Source organism: Perna viridis, chromosome 12, assembly GCF_037379345.1.
Source record: "Perna viridis isolate PV_CMFRI_1.1 ecotype Kerala chromosome 12, ASM3737934v1, whole genome shotgun sequence".
Taxonomy (NCBI): Eukaryota; Metazoa; Mollusca; class Bivalvia; order Mytilida; family Mytilidae; genus Perna; species Perna viridis.
The window spans coordinates 28,611,381-28,632,819 of record NC_142456.1 but is presented as its reverse complement, the minus strand read 5'-3'; the positions used below and the strand labels follow the sequence as shown (position 1 = coordinate 28,632,819).

The 21,439-nt window shown below is 32.8% G+C and overlaps 1 protein-coding gene across 1 annotated transcript; it reads left to right on the top strand.

The window, feature by feature from the left end:
* Positions 1 to 1,236: 1,236 nt before the first annotated feature.
* LOC148601924 (uncharacterized) lies at positions 1,237 to 21,323 on the top strand (the record flags this gene model as incomplete). The annotated part of the gene is made up of 12 exons (XM_088554443.1): positions 1,237 to 1,260; positions 5,087 to 5,156; positions 5,492 to 5,647; positions 6,204 to 6,356; positions 6,492 to 6,588; positions 8,131 to 8,225; positions 13,666 to 13,717; positions 14,624 to 14,736; positions 15,295 to 15,729; positions 16,866 to 16,910; positions 17,351 to 17,401; positions 19,610 to 21,323. Coding segments are annotated over 12 exons (1,449 nt in total), but the record flags the coding sequence as incomplete, so codon positions are not given.
* Between the last annotated feature and the right edge of the window lie 116 nt (positions 21,324 to 21,439).

The window sequence follows — 21,439 nt, the reverse complement described above, 5'->3', positions numbered from 1 at the left end:
TTAAACATGTTTACAGTTTAGCAAATAGTTCATGATGCTGAGAGCCGTATACAAATTAGATGAAAGCCCCAAATTAATCTGTACCATGTGCAACTGAGATCTTTTGAATATTTTTTGGCGACCAATAGGTCCATATACTGCAGTTTGACTCGAGTATCATATGATACATTCCCAATGTAGTCACATTCTTAATTTAAAAAATAGATGGTCGATACATTACTACATGGACTGGTAGACATATCTAAGATAGCACACAAATAAAAATCTTAAAATATATATGCTGAATATAATGAAAATGACATGTCAAAATATGTATCGCATGCAGTATCAACCAGAGACTCCTATATCATCCCAAGGGCCACCGACCAAAGGGGTGACATAGGTTGAGGGTTGATACCATATGTGATACAGATTTTGACATTCAGTATCTGATGTATATGTGTTTTTTATTTACATATTTTTTTCCTCTTAAAAATATGCTTTATATTTACTGTAATGTTACACATGTATTGGTAATTTTCAATTTTTCTCCTTTTTTTCTTCTTTAGGTGTATAACATGGATTTAAAGTAGTTTCCTACGTTTTCCACATAATAAAAACTGAAATGAAAAAGACTTGAGAATCAACATGAGATCTGATGTATTATTAAGCTGATGCCAGAGAATTTGCAGCCAGTGTTGCCATGATAGTAGTACCAGTATGTTCAACATGGGTAAGAAGATAATTAACTGTAAAACTCAGTACTTTCCATTCATCTCTGACTTGTTTGTCAAAATAGTTGTTCTATTTAATGATTTGATATTTTGTTGGCATAACCAGTCTTAGTGTAGATACTAGAAAATATGTCTGTTGGAACGTTATGGATCAGCCTTGTAATTGTAATATATAATACAGTGTGTCATGTTATTTCTTTATTCTTAATCAAATGATAACTAGGTACGTGATTTTATTATTTTTTGTACATAGAGCTATATAAGTGTGGATTCCCTATTTCTTTGTTATTTAGTCAACATATTATCTTACACTATACTTACATGTGTGATAAAGGAGAAAATTTTTTTGCAGGATTGTCAAAAGAATATGCAGTAAACAGCCCCTATAAATTACATGGAAATCTAGATGCAAAGAATATGGTATGCAGCTTTTGGTGATCTTTTCAGACCAGATTATGTTACCAGACATGACCTGTTTAAAGATACACTAGTGGATTTCAGTTGTTATTGATGGCTCATACTTTGTAAAAGAGAGAGAAAAAAACTTGTATGTGTGGTGATTGTTATACCTTTTGATATGCTATTCAAATTGTTTTATTGTAGATATTATAAAACAGTAATACTTCTGTTCAAAGAAATAATACGCATAAAACAAATTGTTTGTTTCAATTTCTTGTAAAATGTTCTTGTAATTGTTAATTTTTTTCAAAACTCATGATATGGTTTAATGGATTTTTTTAAACAGTATAAGTATTAAAGATACAATCAAGTTGTGATATTAAAAAAAAAAAGATGTGTAATATTTCACAAAAATTATCTCCCCTTTGCTTAATGCAACAAAATTACCTCCCTTGGTTAAAACAAATTTATTTAAAGAATTCAAATGCTATTTGTAATTTTTGATTAAGAAAAAATGGATTTTTAGAATGATTAATATAGCTTATCAGATTTCCCATGGGAAGAGTCCACACTTCCCATGGGAACAGTGAATCCGCCCATGGGAAATGTAGATTTCCCATAGGAACTCCAGATTTTCCTATGGGAAATCTGACTTAGATCCTCAGTAACTTTTATCTTGATAGTTTTTTCATCTCTTTGCATGTCATGTATGCTTAGGCTACTAAAGTACTATGTGATCAGCAAAAAAAAATCTTACTACACTTTTCTTAAATATGTCAAATTTGCTGTTTCCGGAATGGCAAATTTGTCCCACAGAGAGTTGGAAGTGCTATTCGAGAATTTAATGACATTTAATATATACATTTTAGTAGTAATGTCCATCCAGTAGGGAAATAAAAAGGATACGGTAATAATTTAAAACTACATTTGTTACTTACATATTGAGGACGGAATCTGAGGGATGAAAAGGCATTGGTAAAAATTGTTACAAAGAAAATGCACATATCAGTTTAAGTGACAGTTAAAAGTTAGTATAAAAATCAGAAAGTAGGACAAGTATTTAGAAAATTTTGACTATGTTGCTTTTCTCGGCGATCTGCTTCCCCTCTACATACAAGAATACAAATTGAATGCTTAGTGGATAAAACTGCGCCTATTTGATTTGGAATACCGCAAATATATATCACTTTATTTTAACATGATTAAATGATAATAACGTTATTAATTGGAAATGGTGGATAACCAAAATATTATCAACCCCTAGATTTAATGAGTTTGCGGAACTTGTTCGCATACAAGTTGAATCTTAATGCATTCATGGCACGAGTAATCATATTTTGGTTATTCACAATAACCAACATATTATCCTATTTATTATTAAGTTTTCCCCCATTATTTGTTCCTATTTTCAATATATATATATATAAATTAAATGTACGGCGGATTGATATTCGTGTTGTGACGCTTTGGCGGGAGAAATTACAAAGCTTATTTCACAGAATTTTTTTTTTAAATTATGAAGCCAATTTATCAATTCATGAAATCAGTAGCAGGTATGACCTCCATTGTTACAATGCATACAAGACAGATAGTGACATCTCCTGGTTAACATTACTGGTGAAAGTAGCTCGTTAAATGTTATTCAAGGGGCCAATTTTCGGTATCGTAACTTGTAGCTTTGGACAACAAGATCTACTTTGCATTTCGCCCTATAGGAGAGTTCTTCATGATGTCATCACTTACCTGATATTTGGTTTTGGTTGGCAAAAAAATCCATTGAGTGGCATGGGGCATCAACTTTAAATCATCATAACTTTTTCATTTTTAATAGATGATTGAAAAATGCTTTTGGTTCCCAACATTGCAAATAAAATTCTTTTTACCCATGGAATTTTTACATAAATATTCAGTAATTAGACTATATTTACATAATATTTTAATTTAAATTTTATACAAAAATAGAGGTTGACATATAAATATCACTACAAATTTATTTTTCAAGTAAAATAGTTATAAATTCACATACATAATATGAATTATTTTATCTAAATGAAACATTTTACAGAACCAAAATTGGATATTAAATAACAAAGTAATAAAGTTTTCAAAATTGGGATTCTAGTCATGAAATTGTCAATTGTTTATTTATTTGTTTATTTGCCAACCAATTTGGCACTTAATGATATGCAAAATAGTGAATATGACATCACTAATGAGATTGGCGAACTTTCCTATAAATATTCTACAGCCAGCCAATCCAACATTTAAACATTGACAGTTTGTTGCTCAAGAAAGGTTTTGACTACATGTGTAACATCGGGCCTAGCATTATCATGCTATAACATCAAATGTGACCCCTCACTCTGTATGAAGGAATAACGTGTCGTTGAAGAATCTTGTCTTCGCTCGGTGCTGTTATGCTTTCCTATACACCATAAGATTGCACACTGCAGATAATGAGTGGAAATTAAGCGATATTCATTCTCTGAAGTTAGTAAATTCCATTTTTTACCAGAAAACAACGTATATTTACGTTATGGAGATCAATGAAAATGACAGATATTCTTTTATATTTTGTCAAAATTTGGTTATGGTGATATCAGTTTTCGCGACAAATTTAGGGTGCCTGCTAGAACAGAAAAACAAGCATAATATGGATGTAAAAAAGACAGATGTACCCTTTTCTGCAATTTTTATGATTTTTATTTTAAAAGATTGTTCAAAATCTCGCATTTTTGAAAAACGGCCAGCTGGTATAGAGTAGAGATTCCAACCGCCGAGAATATTTATCATTCTGGAAAGCTGAAAGTTCGCATTTGATAACTTGTAATCTTCACAAGTATTTCATTTTTGTATTTACGAAGGCCCTACTACCCACAGTCAATATTTCCACCAAGTTTAATATATTTTTTTATTTTTAAGTGTTACTAAATTAGACCGGATAAACTTTCTGTACGAAACATTGCACCTTAATCGCATATGTATAATGCAACCACAATACCTGCGTCAAATGACTGACGTTTAATATAAAAAAGGACTCCAGTTTGGTATTCGGATATGTAAAATGCGCTTAGGCCATGTATGTCTTGCAACACGACCACTTTGTAGCTAAACTAGACGTCGTTTGGAGTGCTGCTCAAAAATAAATTTTGGAACCGAATCCGACAATGAGTTTCTTTGGCATTCAAAATGCCTTGCAACATCAGTCTGATAACTTCTAGAAAATTACATTATGATTGCACGGTTGTGGTTATTTTGTGAGGATCAAGACATTAGTCTTAGATGGTTGACAATTTATCAAAAATCTGAAGGTTCGGTGACAAAGTAAAACTTCTACTCCCAAAATATTCTTTAATCTCGATCGAGAAAACATTAAAATAGGAAGGTGCACAGTTTCTACTTTCCCGTTTGAATACATAGGTATACTGCACATTTCGGTATGCTGTATACGTTTTTCAAAGAGTAAGGTCTCATGAATAGAATCAGGACCAAATACGTAGGAGGTTCAAGATTTTAATACCATACATATCGCAAAAAGGATATTATGAATATGTCAGAGACAACAACCCTACCGGGTGATACATGGATAAAACCTCAATGTGTAAACGTTTTTTTTTTACCTTTTTGACACTGCTAATTCGATAAATTGTACCTTTGTAATTCGCATGCATAAGTCAAGTACTACAAGTCTAATAACTTGGTTGGTGAATACACTCGAGAACATTTGGTTCACTCGCAGTGGCATCGACCTAGTAGCTTCTATATACCAGATAACAGATTTAATTTATATTGCAATTTTGGTATGCTGTACATGTGTTATATGGAGTATCATCTTACCAGCTGCATCGGATTGTAATTTTCAAATCCTGGTTACACACCTGAATAATTAAGTTTAAATGTTTTAACATTTGAAAAGTACAGTATGATTGCACATTATCTAACATGAATTTAGCAACAGCAGTATTTCCGTTTAGGTCACGACAGATTATATAGAATATAAAGAATTAAACAGACGTTGTATTCCAATTCACAACTGCCAGCCTGGTATGTATAATATGATTTAAAAGAATTCACTCTTTCGAAAAAGACAAGTTTGTTAATTTGCCACCCCTTGAAGTTGAAAAATTATTACGAAGACAAATTATGTTGTCTGATTAATTGGAGCTGTAAGGTTGTTTTTTTTTTCGCGGGGTTGGGTGGGGGCTGTTTTATATCATTTTTTTTATAGCGATGTTATGGCGTTGTTCAGTAAACATTTCTTTCTGGGGCATTTTTTTCTAGCTTTGATATTGTTGGACTGTTTCATTATTCTTTTTATTATCATAATCTTCATTTGATTAAACATTTTAATATATACTTTTCTTTCTGATTTTTTTAAGGGAACGAGGTTATTCCGTGTTTAAAGAACTACACAAAAGATGTATGTTCAAAATGTCAAAATAACAAAGTTCAACCAGACTTGATATCATCTCCTCAATCAGGAGATTATAGGGACTCATCCTGTTTTAAACCTCTTAGTTCCTGTCTTGCTGACGGTAAATTCTTTTACAAAATGTACAAAAATAGTTATTGTACATTTATCAAAATATTTTATAGCTAAGATTATTGTTTGTTTAATTAATTTCTAATAAAGTGTATATCCATTCAAATGACATACAGCATTTTAATTCAGCTTAAAATAGAATAAAATTATACACGTTTAATAATACAGTGTTGTTTGGCGTTTAACTGTATCTTTTATTTATTCTAAAAGAGATTAATATAAAACTTTTAATTACAAAACTACCCAAAAAACTTCGTTATCTCAAATGTTTGGATTTTTTTAATAGATTGTCAGATATTTGTTTATCTAACAAATAATAGAATAATTCAAAAAATTCGATATTACATAATTTCTTGTAAATGTCCCAGAAATAGACACATGCCTCTATATTCAATGTTTATCTTACGGAATTCGACATCATTGAGACTCAACTAGCCTAAAACAAATTCGATCACCTCAATATATAAAATCATCCCAGAGAAAAAAATATGAATATCTATTATAGTATTAATCTTCTATAAGTTCCCCAATCAATCTTTTTTTTTCAGATATAACCTATAGGAGGACATCTGCCGAAAATGTTTTTTGTGAAACTTTAAAAGGATGTAAGTGTAACACAGAATTGTGTTATTTTGGAGATCCATGCTTATGTTCGAAAGCAGAAAAATGTGCAGAAAACCAAACTTTGACTTCGACCGGAAGTGAGTATAAATCCTAAATTGTTAAGTATACTTACTCAAAGTATGAAAGTAGTATAGATTCTTTGGCGGATGAGTATTATAACTATTAAGTCATTATATGGACTGCCCTTACACATAATTATGAATTAATTACAGAATGCGTCAACTGTCCATTAAGAACATTTAGAATTGGCAATGGATGTGGTCCATGTAAGAATTTTCAGGATCAAGACCTAATACTTAAAACCACAACGTAAGTTAATTATGTCATTTACGTAGCTTGTGCTTTAAGTAGTAGTCTTTGTAAGAATAATGCAAATTCTGTAATGTGTGATGCATCCAATAACAGGCTACTTACATATACATATTTATATGATGAAATGTATAATCATTCATTCATATCTATCTACTCTTAGGAGATATTTCAAGTTGAAAATCCAATGGTTTCTACTGTCATTTACAGAGTTACATCCCTTTATTTTGAATTCTACAATACATTTTGTATAATTTATGTCGGTTATATAAAAAAAACACTTTGTTATTTCTATTTAGTATTATGCTTTAAACAAAATATAAAAAATAAAAATATGTAGGCTTTCCAACCATGAATCACATTTTGCACGATTCTTAGCTAGAGTACTACTTAAAAGTTCCACATACGACAAAAACACAAACTACAACCAAGTGAAAATATTTAAAGTCTTGATTATTTCAGGTCATGTGAACATAACAATTTCAAAAGATTATTCTAAATTTTGACAAGTTTATAACGCCTAAATTATACTACTAACGTAGAACCAAATGTACTACACAGACGAAGCAAGAATAATATTTAAAACCGTGTGTGTAACTCGGGTGCTCTGAAAAGGGAGTAGATTTTTGGGGTTTGTTTTTTGCAAGACAACAGCTGTACTATTCGTTGAAGGTCAAGTCCAAGTACTATTGTGAAACGATAATTACCTATAATAGGGTTTGCTGAAAAAGAATCTAGGGAATACAGCAAATGGTCCAGGTTTCATTACCATTTTTTAAAGATCTTAAGAATATATAAGAGAAAAAAAAAGCGAATAGCAACGATGAAATATTTCCGAAAAGAAAATCGGCGGGACTTAAGGGGTGCACACGCAAAAACCAAGCAGTAGTGGCACATGAGAAAATTTGTTTTCAAAAACTTTTCACCAATTTCATATTGCAAATAGGTCCTTTTTCAAAGTTGAATATTGATTTTTGATTAACTGAAACGGTTAAAGAGAAATAAATTACATAGATAGCATCGAATTGTTTTTAAAAGAGAACATAACTCTTTCATTGTATGCAGAATTTGGTTGCTTTCTAAGGAAACTTTAATATCATTTTCTGAGCCATCTATTGTCGATTTAAAAAGTCTTTAAAGTGCTGACCATATATATACGATATAAACATTACATTGGAAAGAACTATTCCGTGGGAGAAAATTTACCATAATTTATACTATCCATATCACATGCTTTGCCTGGTTACTAAATGGACAGTCCCTTAAATTAGTGCTGCATTTTAATTATATTCCTTTTAATGACGTTCAACCATTCTTATCAAATATAAAGCTAACTTATAAGTAATTATAAACCGGAACAATACCTTAATTCTTGATTGTCCATTGTCTTCCAATCGTTAAGACAGCAACATATTTATTACAATATGGTTTATTTTTCAATTAAAACAAAGGAAAACCAAATAAATATTCGAACGTATTCATCAAGTAATGACCATACTCATTTTTTATGGTTCTACATTTTCATCATATTATGACTTACAGTAGTCAGTTGGTAAGGATTATCACCACAACATCTCCATTATCAAACCTTTCACCTTCGTCATCAATATCATCAACAAAGGGGCTACCATCTTCATGTGAGTACATTTTCATTGTTTACCTTGTTCTTGTAACATTTGTGTAATAATTTTCTTAAACTTAATGTGATGACTCTTTTTGCTACACTGCTCCATCGGATCAAATTGATACAGGGAAGACATATAAACGTAAAGGAAGGTCTGAAAAATTCCAAACGATGTTGGAACTGTCATTCGCTACACTGCTTCATCAGATCAAATTTATCCAGGGAAGATAACGTAAACTATAGAAGGGTCTGAAAAATTCCCAACGATGTTAGAACTGTCAAATTTGCGAGGCAATTTTTTAGTTGTTCCCTCCGCGGGACTCGAACTCGTACCGCTGTGACATCTATGGCAACACCGCATGCACTAAGTCCAGCGCCCTAGACCACTCGGCCAACTAGGCTATATTAAAATATAGTGGTCTAGGGCGCTGGACTTTGTGCAGGCGGTGTTTCCATAGATGTCACAGCGGTACGAGTTCGATGGAGCAGTGTAACGAATAGAGTCGTCACATTCTGAGACGTTGAGAATATTGATTTGTTGTGACATGCATCATTAATTTGATCCTCTATCCTACATAATAACACCGTGCATCGTGTACTAAGTTACAGCCCTAGATTAATCCTACGAGGAGGAATGACCCGAGCAGCAAAAGCTATATTTTTATATAGCCTAGCTGGCCGAGTGGTCAAGGGCGCTGGACTTAGTGTTGCCATAGATGTCACAGCGGTACGAGGTCGAGTCCCGCAGAGGGAACGACCAAAAATTTGCTTCACAAATTTGACTGTTCTAACATCGTTGAGAATTTTTCAGACCCTTCTATATATTTATGGAGTATCTCGGGAAAGCTTTTGGATGAAGAAATTGCAAACAACTTCTCCAGATGGAATTAACGAGAAAAAATAATTCATTTTTAGGTCTTGTTCTAAGGCTGGTACAGCACTACTTGCTATACATCAATACGCCGTACTACTATATTTGGACTTTTTATCTTTTTTTTTTTTCTGGTTTAAATTGTTTTCCACAGTTAATTGTAACTTTGATAAAAAGACCCACTTTGTTATTTTCATTCAGGCTCCTTATCAGTTGCTTATGTGAGCCTTTGATAAAGGTACAATCACCCACAGCGTACGCGATTCAGCTTCTGAATCTGTTTTGATCTTGAACTTTGTGAGTTCTAAAGTCTAAAGGATTGTACAACGATACCGATAAAGATGTTAACACACTATAATAAAGTATATAATGGGCAAAATTTTCAGTCAACAAATGACCTTCTTCAGTGCCTTAAATAAACTGAGTGTGTATGAAAGTAAATGGTCTGTGAACACAACTCACTACCTAATCAGGTGAATACCTGTGACGTTTAAAAATTTTGTTTACCGACAGTAACGAAGATCTTGAACATTGTGCTATAGACACACGTTGTGTGTTGATCTTGAATACCAAACTGTAAAAATAAAAAAATAATATTTTTTTTTATTTTTACAGTTCAGTATTCATTGAATATTATATATATATGTATATATAAAGGTCTGAAAAATTCCCAACGATGTTAGAAGTGTCAATTTGCGATGCAAATTTTTGGTCGTTCCCTCCGCGGGACTCGAACTCGTACCGCTGTGACATCTATGGCAACACCGCCTGCATTGTTCTTTATAGCCTAGCTGGCCGAGTGGTCTAGGGCGCTGGACTTAGTGCAGGCGGTGTTGCCATAGATGTCACAGCGGTACGAGTTCGAGTCCCGCGGAGGGAACAACCAAAAATTTGCTTCGCAAATTTGACAGTTCTAACATCGTTGGGAATTTTTCAGACCTTTCTATACGTTTATGTTTCTTCCCTGTATCAATTTGATCCGATGAAGCAGTGTAGCGAATAGAGTCGACACATTCTGAGACGTTTGTATGTGTGTGTATATATATATATATATATATATATATATATATATTGGTATAAAATAAAACATGACCAGAGTTTTCTAAATCTGTAATTTACACTAGCGCTTTCATGTTTACAAACAATCTTCAGGTGTGTACACGTGACGTTACTTAAATGAAGGGGAGATAATTCAATTAAAGGGTTAGGTCTCACTAACCACTTCTAACGTTTCCATTACTTTACATGTTAAAAAAGTAATTTTCAAAGTCTCACTGTGAATTCCCAGGACAAATGACATCTTAAAGCTGCATACTGTTGCGAAGCTTGGAAAATAAGGCTTCCAAAATCATTATGCTAATGGTACGATGATAGTAGAAATTCTTCACAAAATTTACTTGAATAAATAATACTGAAAATCCACATTTTTACCTGTTCTGCTAACTGACAGCATGGAGGCATATTACTCACACATGTAAACAATATTCATACACTTTTGTAGTTAATTACATATATGATTTTAAAGTACACGTTCTCAGCTTTATTTTGACTACTTTTAATCATAATACACACAAATAATGCACTTACAATGCATATGTCTAGGTTCAGTGTGTTTTTGGTACTACATAGGGGGATGGCCATTTGACCCGGAAGTGGTTAGTGAGACCTTAGAATTTACAATAGATATAGTAAAAAATAAAGGGAAATTAAGTTATTTTCTGTTTAAAATAGGTTTAAACAGTGCGAAAAATTGAAGAATCTTATAAACAACGACATCGTTCTATCAAGTAAGCGACAACTGCCGAACCTAAAACGCTTACTTACCCGTGCAAAATTTGACTCAATTACTAACCGATTAACATATACAGTATCGAAATGCAATGACAGTAGATGCGGTACTTGCAGTTATATGCACACGGGAAAAGAATTGGTTATAAAAGATGGGAATGAAATATTCACCACTGCGAACATGACATGCAAGAGCACCAATCTCATCTATTGAGTGCAGTGTAATAACTGTCAGGAAATATATATTGGTCAAACTGGGAACGCACTAACACAGCGTATGACCGTCCACCGTCAGCAAATAAGGGAACCAAGATACAGAAATATTCCATTGAGCAAGCATTTAGATGAATGCAGTGACGGTGGTTTCAAAATATTTCCTTTTTACAAAATGCACAGTTCTGAAGACTTTTTAAGGGAAATTTAAGAAAAGAACTTTATAAAAAAAGTTTAAACCTATTTAAACAGAAAATAGCTTAATTTCCCTTTATTTTTTACTATATCTATTGTAAATTCTAACCCTTTAATTGAATTATCTCCCCTTCATTTAAGTAACGTCACCATTAAGACACGGCAATGGCAGCATCGCCTGCACTAAGTCAAGCGTCTTATACAATTCGGTCGGTTTGTCTTAACAAACATATAGTTTTCGGTGAACGTGTGACTCCTCATGAGGGATTGCATGATTATATTTACTAATTTTCGACCTATGTATTCTATAAAATTAGGGTAGTTGCTATGTAATGTTTGGGATGACAGGGGCTTTATAATATTTATTTGCTGTGTTGGCGTACTCAGTGCTAGGTTATTAGGATCAAGCACATTTCACAATTCTTCACATAAATAAAAACGGCATTAAATGGAACATGAAACGATACCCCGCCACGTAACAAAAATTAGGGAGACTTAAACTTAAAATGGTCTTAACTTGTGTAAATAATTCAATCAAATTGAAATTCGAGCTTAATCTGTATTTGAACATATGCAATAACTATACAATGAATGGCCAATAGGTCTGCCTAGGTCATTCTGAGAATTGTAGACAACAGGTATTAATGTTTAAGATTTAAGGTTAAGATTAAGGTTTGTGTATGCGAAGGTTTAGTATTTTTATTGTCATGTTCGTGCATTTCACCAACTTATTTTTATTTTGTCTCTGTATTGTTTCGATTGTTTTGTAGTATCAAACCTTATTTCTTTATTTTTCCCTGATTTTCCTGAGCAGAAGGGTAGGAGTTCAATTCAATGTCTTTACCTCCTTTTTTCAGTTGAATAGACGTGATGTATTACAGTATAATAAATGTGGTGATTGTCTTCAGATCTTTATTCAAAATGCATGTTAAATCTCGTATTATTTAGTTGAAAATGTTTCCAAAATCCTGACATTTTTTATCGACATCATATTTGTCCAGTGTGATGGACGTGTTTGTCAACAAACGGTCGGCATTCCAATGGGAACAAATTGTGCTCCTCTACTTGCTGACATATTCCTTCACTCTCATGAGGCTGTCCTTATGACTGATCTGATCCAAAAGAACGAATATCGTTTAGCTAGACCTTTTAGTTTTAGTTTCCGCTGTACGACAAACATAATGACTTTTCATTCCGTATTGTCAATTTTCCTTTTATATGTGGCAACAACCCTTCAGCACCTGCGTATGGAGTTAGCATATCACAACTCATAGGGTATGCCAATTCTTACCGCAACGACGCAGACTTCTTAAAATTAGAGCTCTGATACAGGGTCATTGTTGATACATGATTGAAGTCATCACAACAGAAGTTTTTTGACCGTCATCATGAACTCGTGGTTCGTTACGGTGTATCCGTCTGCACCATAAAACTGGTTTGTTCAACGTGTCATAGCTTTTCTTTCCTCTTTCGTCTAACCCGGACTTGATGTTTTACGAGCAACTCGGCGGGTGTTTCTAGAGGAAGCAGAGGAAGTTTACCCTACTGGTGCATCTGGTCCATGCTCTCAGTTGTCCGTGGAGTCCGAGTGGCTCATTTATTTTGTTATTTTTTATGTATTAGTTATTTTATGTTTTTTAACAACAGCATTTAGCAATAAGTAATATATTGGAGATATTTTTTTGTACTGAGCCAAGAGCTTAAGTGTGAGTGTCTGTAAGAATCAGGCAGTGGGTGAAACATGGTTTGAAAATTCCCACTATTTTTGAAAATTAGTCTTACCGTCATACCATCAGAATCAAGGAAAACATACAAGATTTTCCATAGCATGAGTTTTAATTTCATTGAAATGCACTGAAAATGAACATGTCAAGGGCAGACAACTCTGTCGATTTTTTTCTAACATACTCTTGAAAAATTTCTGAGCAAATCCATTGTCATTACCTATTAACACATATGGCAATAAGGTATGTAAGTCTCGTCATGTGAGTCCGTCTTTTCACGGGTATGAACGGGTACGAGTACACCATTCAAAAGCATGGAGATAAGTCATTTAGAGAGCGTTGAGTTCAGTGTTAAGGGCAAAACATCTTTTTGTGTAAACATGCCGAAAAAAAATGACAAATATATATTTCTATATGATAAAGGTATGAAGAAAAACATAAAATAGAAGATTTTGCATTGTTATACAGCGTTTCGAGTACCCGGAAGTAAACAATTAAATGCAGATCGGTCTTCGGTTTTCATTACGTTCTACATCGGAAATTCCGGTAAAGAAAATGGAACTAGAACGCGACTTACATACCCTATATCAGTCCCGAAGTGTTTAAAAATAAGTCCTAAATGCATATCTATTATTGCATTGAATAGTAGTTGTTGTTTTTAGTTTCAGATATCAACATTGATGAGGAAGAAAATAATAAATTATACACTACAATGTATGTAATATACTGAATAAGAAAATATGAATTAATAAAACATCTTTGTATTTGTATAAAAAGATTTCCCTTTTTATTGCTCAAGAAAGGGTTCATTATTTCAACATTTGATACAAACGACACAATGGTTTAATATTTGATTTGTATAAAAAATAAATATCATTTATGAATAAATTCATGTCTGAAGTTCTATTATATTGTTTGATTGTATGTGTACTAGGTGATACCCAGAATGATATACTAATTACTGATTGTATCATTTCTCATATTTAATATTTACTTTATAAGGGCATTTTCGGTTGTTTACTTTGGATAGGTACTTAAAAATATGTCTTATCCTGAAAATGTATTATCGACTGGCTGTCAATGCATTTTGAGTTAATAACTCATCTTGTCGGTAAGTGTGGAAGGGAAGAAAGTTTACCTTATTTTGGGTAATTTTTGCGGGGTGCTAATTTTAACGTTTTTAGCGGTCTGTCTGAAAACGCTAAAATAAATTAAACGAAATATTTACTTGGGGTCTAAGTACGAAGTGCACAACTGAACATCCACCAAAATAAGATTAAACTTTTTTCGTATGCTTTTGGTTTCACAGCATGTACACTATAATTTGTTAAATGTGTGTGTGTGTGTGTGTGTGTGTGTGTGTGTGTGTGGAACAAGTTGAAATATAGACACTTTCATCACTGGATTTTTTTTTCTATGTTTTTTTATTAATTCTTCTTATTCTTTCTGACTTAATATTTTACACGTTATCCTACAATCCTATAAAGATAAAATCATTGAAGTGGCATGTGCCAAAGGTAAAGTGTATTTTATTTTTTTAATACGATAAATTAGGTTTTGATATACAAATGTTATTCAACCAAACAGATTAATTATAAACATATTTTGTTATTTTTACAGAGTTGTCATCCTTTCACTACTTGTGATTTTGCTGTCAGTATTTGTTATAATAGTGTGTTTAAGAAGACCTGGGATGAGATTTATGGTATTAACTGGTGTATGTTGGTCAAATGGTGAGAAACATAATTTATTTTATCAAAACGGCGACAGGGATTATTGTTTTGTATTTCGTTTTTGTTTTCTGTTTTTTGTTTTTGTTTTTTAAAGAGTAATCAAGGGAACCAAGGTTATAAACATGTATTTCGTTTCTTAATTGACATGATGTTAAGTCAGCCGCGACATGTAAGTCTTGGGAGAGAAACACAAACTGCTCATATTTTTGGAACACTTCCCGGTTTTTAACTTATGAGTGTATGTTGCTCATTTATGTGTGCTTTTATTTCATGTGTGTTATGTGAGTCGTTTGTTGTATTTGTGTTTCCCAAGTTTTTGTCCACTTTTCGTATCATGGATTTTTTTTCATAATCCCTTCTAAACAATAACATTCATAAAAAATCTAATTCATCGCGATGAATTATTCCAAAGTTGTAGTGTCTCGTAGAACAATATCAGCGATGCCAAGTAAACAATGACCGAAACGGTCAGTATATGTAAGTTTATTTTGAGCTGTAAGTATATATTCCTTTATATATTTCTTCTCTACAGTTTAGATGTTTCTATTTTTATTAAAGCTCCTACTACCCAAGTTGAACAAGTTGAAACACCTGCAGGAGAAAATCTCTTACCTTTAAATGACAAGAAATGCAACGATGATTTTACAAATAAAAAAGATGCAAACATTATTAGACCAAATAGAAATACAGAAAGCGATGTTCGAAATTTCAACCGACAAAAGCCTAGATCTGACGAAGACTCAAAAGAATCAGTTGAGTCAGGTTATTGCGAAGACTTCATGAGCAATAGTGCAACTCACCTAATTGAACGATCAATGTCTGAACCAGCATCAACAACAATAAACATCAGTGGGGTGCCAGGTGGATTTGATGAGCATACCGATAATTCAATTGCACACATTTATAACAATCAATGGAATGTGTCTATATGTAACAATCCAGTAACACAAGAATCTGAACCACACCTTCAGCTTAATACAAAAGTTTTTCAAGGTTTGTTAAAGCACCTTCGTTGTTTTATGTTCATGAGTTAAACAGCTCTGATATATCTGTTATCTTCACTGTATCAATTTGATACGATGGAGCAATGTAGCGAATAGAGTCGTAACATTCTGAGACGTTGTATAATATTGATTTGTTGTGACATGCATCATTAATTTGATCCTACAAGGAAGAATGACCCGGCCAGCGAAATCTATATTTCTATATAGCCTAGATGGCCGAGCGGTCTAGGGCGCTGGACTTAGTGCAGGCGGTGTTGTCATAGATGTCACAGCGGTACGAGTTCGAGTCCCGCGGAGGGAACGACCAAAAATTTGCATCGCAAATTTGATAGTTCTAACATCGTTGGGAATATTGTTGTGACATGCATCATTAATTTGATCCTCTATCCTACATAATAACATCTAAATGAACTGTCCCGTACTACCATACATCATGTACTAAGTTACAGCCCTAGATTAATCCTACGAGGAGGAATGACCCGGTCAGCGAAAGCTATATTTTTATATAGCCTAGCTGGTCGAGTGGTCTAGGGCGCTGGACTTTGTGCAGGCGGTGTTGCCATAGATGTTACAGCGGTACGAGTTCGAGTCCCGCGGAGGGAACGACCAAAAATTGCATCGCAAATTTGACAGTTCTAACATCGTTGGAAATTTTTCAGACCTTTATACAACGAATATATATTTCAATACACAAACGTCTCAGAATGTGACGACTCTATTCGCTACACTGCTCATATGTATATACAATACAGACCTTCTATCTCGCATGAAATCTAAATGTACGACCATAATCCAAATGAGGGTGACAACGCTACTTTTAGTAAATAGTCTTCTTTAATCGGCAAATTCTATTTAAAAAAACAAGACCACATAATCTTAGCGATGTGGATCCAATTTGTTTTGAATATTAGTTAAGTTATAAGGGTTATAACATAAATTTACATATTGGGTTTGTGAACGAGTTTTGACGAAATTTTACAAAGGAATTATAAAAGCACAACAAAATCTTCTTTATCAGTAAAACGAGGATGGTTCACAATTTACAATTACAATAAATACTGCATTTACTTAAGGAAACATGAACTTCAGTGTTTAATTTTTAACAAAACGTATTTCTATTTGTAGATACTAGAGAACAAACAAGTGGTTATGAGTCAATAACCTCGACAGGTTTGTATCCAATTGTGTTATCAAATATTTATCAATTTTTATGGTTTACTTAAAATAATTCTTTTAGTTCCAATATACAAAATCATTTTGCCCAAAGTGTAAGATTGGTGTATTCAAAAAGATTTTTTCACTAACAGTCGATTAAGAAGCTTATTTCGTGTTTGATGTCAATGTAAGTAATTTAATATCAGCATTTTTGATAGGGCATTTCATAGAAAAAAACTTTAAAAGTCCAAGTTATTCAACCACAAAATAAACAAATACAGGCGTATAATCGACCTGACAAACTCTGGTCATACTACAGTGAGATTACGGTAGAAAGTTACAACAATCTATATAAAAGCGGGAAATAAAGTGAGTTAATTGTCACTTTACACTACAAAATTAGGTTTCAGAATTCAAAATTCTTTGTGTTTTTAATAAAACTTTTATCGTTTTAGATCTTATCGCTGAAACAGACTCGACTTCCAATTATTCAGTCATTGTCTCAGGTATGTATAACCTAATCTCTTAACTTATTGTACAATGTTCATATGCAAAAAATTAGCATTTTAGTTCATGTCCATGTATTTCCTCTTTCGTCTACCACGAACTAGACGTTTTATGAGCAGCTCGGCGGTGTTTCTAGAAAAGCAGAGGGCGCTTACCCTACCGGTGCACCTGGTCCATGCTCCCAGTTTTTAGTGGAATCCGAGTTGCTCTTTTGCTTTTGTTACTTTGTATGTATTATTTTAGTGACTTAATTTTCTTTCTTGTGTATGTCTCTTTTCCATGTTTTGTCTTTGTCCCAGGATTACTTTCTTTTGAATTCCGCTAGAATCTTGGATTCCTTGATTACTCTTACTTCAAGTATTTTATACTTTTGATTATTTGAAAGGTTAGACACTTCATAAAAAGGACTGTATTATAGCGAGCACTGCGAAGTGGTGTAAGCTCAACAGTTATTACATGTACTATCTAAATTTCCCTTAAGGTTCCCCAATATACTAATGAAAAAAAGGTCATGTCACGGAAGTAACAAAAAGGGACTGTCCTTACGGAGAAAATTTCATCGCTTCCTTAAACCAAACAAATAAAAATACATAGGTTGAATTATCGTTTCAGTAAAAATAAATTCATCTTTAATGATAGTTTTCGAGTCTTTCTCTATTTTTTATAAGTGAATATGATGGTTTTTAAAAACACGTGGATGTACGTACGTGTATCTTCACTGTTCCATTGTCGCTGTTGTCAAGAACCTAACCCGCCTTGGAAAATAATATAACTCCGATTATATTATCCAAATCGAAGCATAGTTTTTCTAAGATAGGAAAGGCAATCATTTTCTTGTTTGGAATTTGCAGCTGTCGTCTGAATTTTGTTTACGTCACATGACATCTTTAAAATATACCACCATCCGTGGAGAAATGTAATATTTCCGGTATTTGTACAGATTGATCTGACGGGCCAAAACTGAAAAGGATGTTGCTAGAGATGCACTTAAGGGATGAAATATGTAAAGTATTGTGAAGTGCTATAAAGTTATCGACCATTTTGAGAGCGAGGGGAAAGGGGATAGGGGTTGGAATTTTGGAAAACACTTTTTTTTCTCAAGTTATGAATTTATTGAAAAAAAAACTCCCCCCGAATTAACAAGGCAGATTTTCAAATTAAAATGTTGATTTCACTTGCTGCTTAAATATGAATAAAAATATTGCATTTGCATTTGCGACGCAAAAATTTGCATCCGGGTCGATCCCCCCATTGTTATGTCCTTTATTATTTTTAAGACGGTACATGTATGGTAAAACTTACGGAGCTCGGTGATTTAGGCAATGCCTAGCCCATATTATAAAAGGTTGTTTGAACTACGTTGTTTTAAACAGTTGACCAAAATTGGCGAACTAGAAGAAAATATGAAATTCTGAAAATTCACCTTTTTATACCTTTATTATAATGGTAACCCCTAAAATAATAAAATAAGCGCTCGGATTGAGCAGATGTGTTGTATATATCAGTTCTTTTAATATAAATGACAAAAAATATGAGATTTACAGTGTTGGTGTGAGCATTTTGTTTAAAAAAAATCGAAAATCCCATATAAGTAATTATTTCAAAAATCTGACTATGAAAATCGCCACAAGTCATAAAAACTCGAGAAGTATCAACTGTGATAGTACTAAACAGAAAATATCAAATAAGCCAATTTTTACCGAAACATAAATACGCTAGGGGTTTTGACATGGAAAAATTTAAGTCAATTTAAGCTATTTTTCCATGAGGTACGTATATTTTGTTTATTGTTATCTGATGTCTAAAGATGACTTAGACGCCTAGCTCGAGCAATTGAATAAAAAAAATCTTTACCTAGACTTTTAACCTAGTTGGGTTCAAGGATAGGCTACTGAAAGAGAATCTGAGAACATTTTAGGCAACAAATCGATTTGTAAATGGGAGCCATAAAAGAACTTGAAAATCATCATGACGTTGATAAGTGAGGGGTACGCGGTGAACCCTTTCAGCCCATCGACTAAATTGTCATTCAGCTTAATTGGTAACGTCATAAGTCTATTCAACCACGAACCGTTATATTTATTTATTTATTTTACAATATTCTGTTTCATCTATCATTATGTTTATGATTATCAACACATTATTATCAAATCTTTTTATATAATGTCATTTATCATTTCACTTTCAATAATATTTCTTTTCTTCAGATAATCAAAGTGAAACAACAGAGACCCTAGCAAGTGATCTATGCAATGCGAATTTTGAACTCCGTGGACAGCAGTTAATTTCTGTAATTACCTTTCAATCCGAAACAAGGGCAAAAGAATCTGGCCCCGACAGCATTGACAGTGGTGTTGCAGTCTAAAAATGTTGCAAACATTTTGTGCATATCTGTTTTGTTTTGTTTTTTTGTTGTTTTTTTATTGTATAAAGCCTTTCTTTTTCTAGATAAACTACTTTTTTGGTATGCAATTAAACACAGAGAAATACTAGTTTCATCAACAGCATCACCACGACTGGCTTAAAAGGGATTGCTATTCAGTATATCATAATACTAGGTTTTGCAATGTAATACTATACACATTTTTATATACTTATGCGCCGACTATTAAAAAAAACGAAAACAACAAAGCATTACTTCGTGTATCATGGTAAAACAACACAATGTTAATCGAAAAATACCGGTTAGAAAGATAAAAAAAACATATTTTTATTGTATAATTGTTTTTAAGTCATTGATTTATCAAAATCAGGACAAGGAAGAGGTTGTGTAAATAGATTGTCACACTAAGTTTCCAGCTATAAGCTAGCATTTCATGAAGCCAAATCCACTGCTATCAAAACGTTTATTTGATACCTTGATACCTTAACTTTGGGGATATTTGTTGAAATTAGAGTCTGATATTTTTTACCTTTTTTCCTTCAATCAAGACCAGTACTGAGCCTGCAATCCCGATTCCATGTACATAGTTACATTATGCATGCCAAATAACTTCCGTTTTTTTTTCAATAAAATAAAATGACAATGTAGATCCCAAAATCGGATCAAAATTTTAAAATGTAGATAACAGTTAGATCTTGAAAAATTTAGGAAATCAAAAAGGTTAGTATAAGCCCCTTCCATTTGGATCTTGACGGGACCATCAATTGTGAACAAGGCTAAAAATTTTAAAGTATTAGGGTAACTTAAAATCTATGAATTGGCAAAATAAAATATAAATAATTATAAACCGTTTCATGACATGCTAGTCCACTTCCACTTTTGGTCCATTACTCCTAATATGTTTTGGGGAAACCCGATTTCTGTGATAATATCAAATAAAGGTAATACAATTTACAGAATCGATTAAATGAATAGTTCTTTTATGTAAAATTTACCAAGACGTGTATGATACTATGTTGTTGATAGCTAATTTGTCTCTATTTTGAATATTTCAATTCTCTAGACATACCAGACAGTTTGGTTGAGAACATGTGTTTTTGATGGCCATGTTGACAGCGTCATTTATCTCTCGAAAGTTGTATCTCTTAAATTTCATTCATTTCAAATTGAAGTTTGACATAAAAATATTTGCAAAAGTATGTTGAATTTGTAACCCATACACAAGTGACAACTGAATTTCGATGGGAGTTGGAACGCGAGAAACACGAATAGATATCAATATTGAACAACAGAAAGTAAACATAGACACTGGCTTTTTAACTTTTAACTTCATTGTTCTTTCTTTATTTATTTATTCATTTTGTCATGTAATCAACTAGAACTGCCGTTATTTCCATGCACGAGGTTATATCAAGATACTGAAAAAAATGCTTTAGCCGCATCAGATATGCTTGTACCAATTTGACATGTCCTTATATTAGCCAGCTTTGCATACATATAAAAAAATATTTACTGTCAAATAAATTTCTATTATCTTATACTGATTCAAAATTTTGTTAACAGAATTAAGTGTAGAACATGCAGTAACATATCTATACAATTTATCATGTGATTTCATTTTGCCATATCAAATGTACACAGAACTATATCAAAT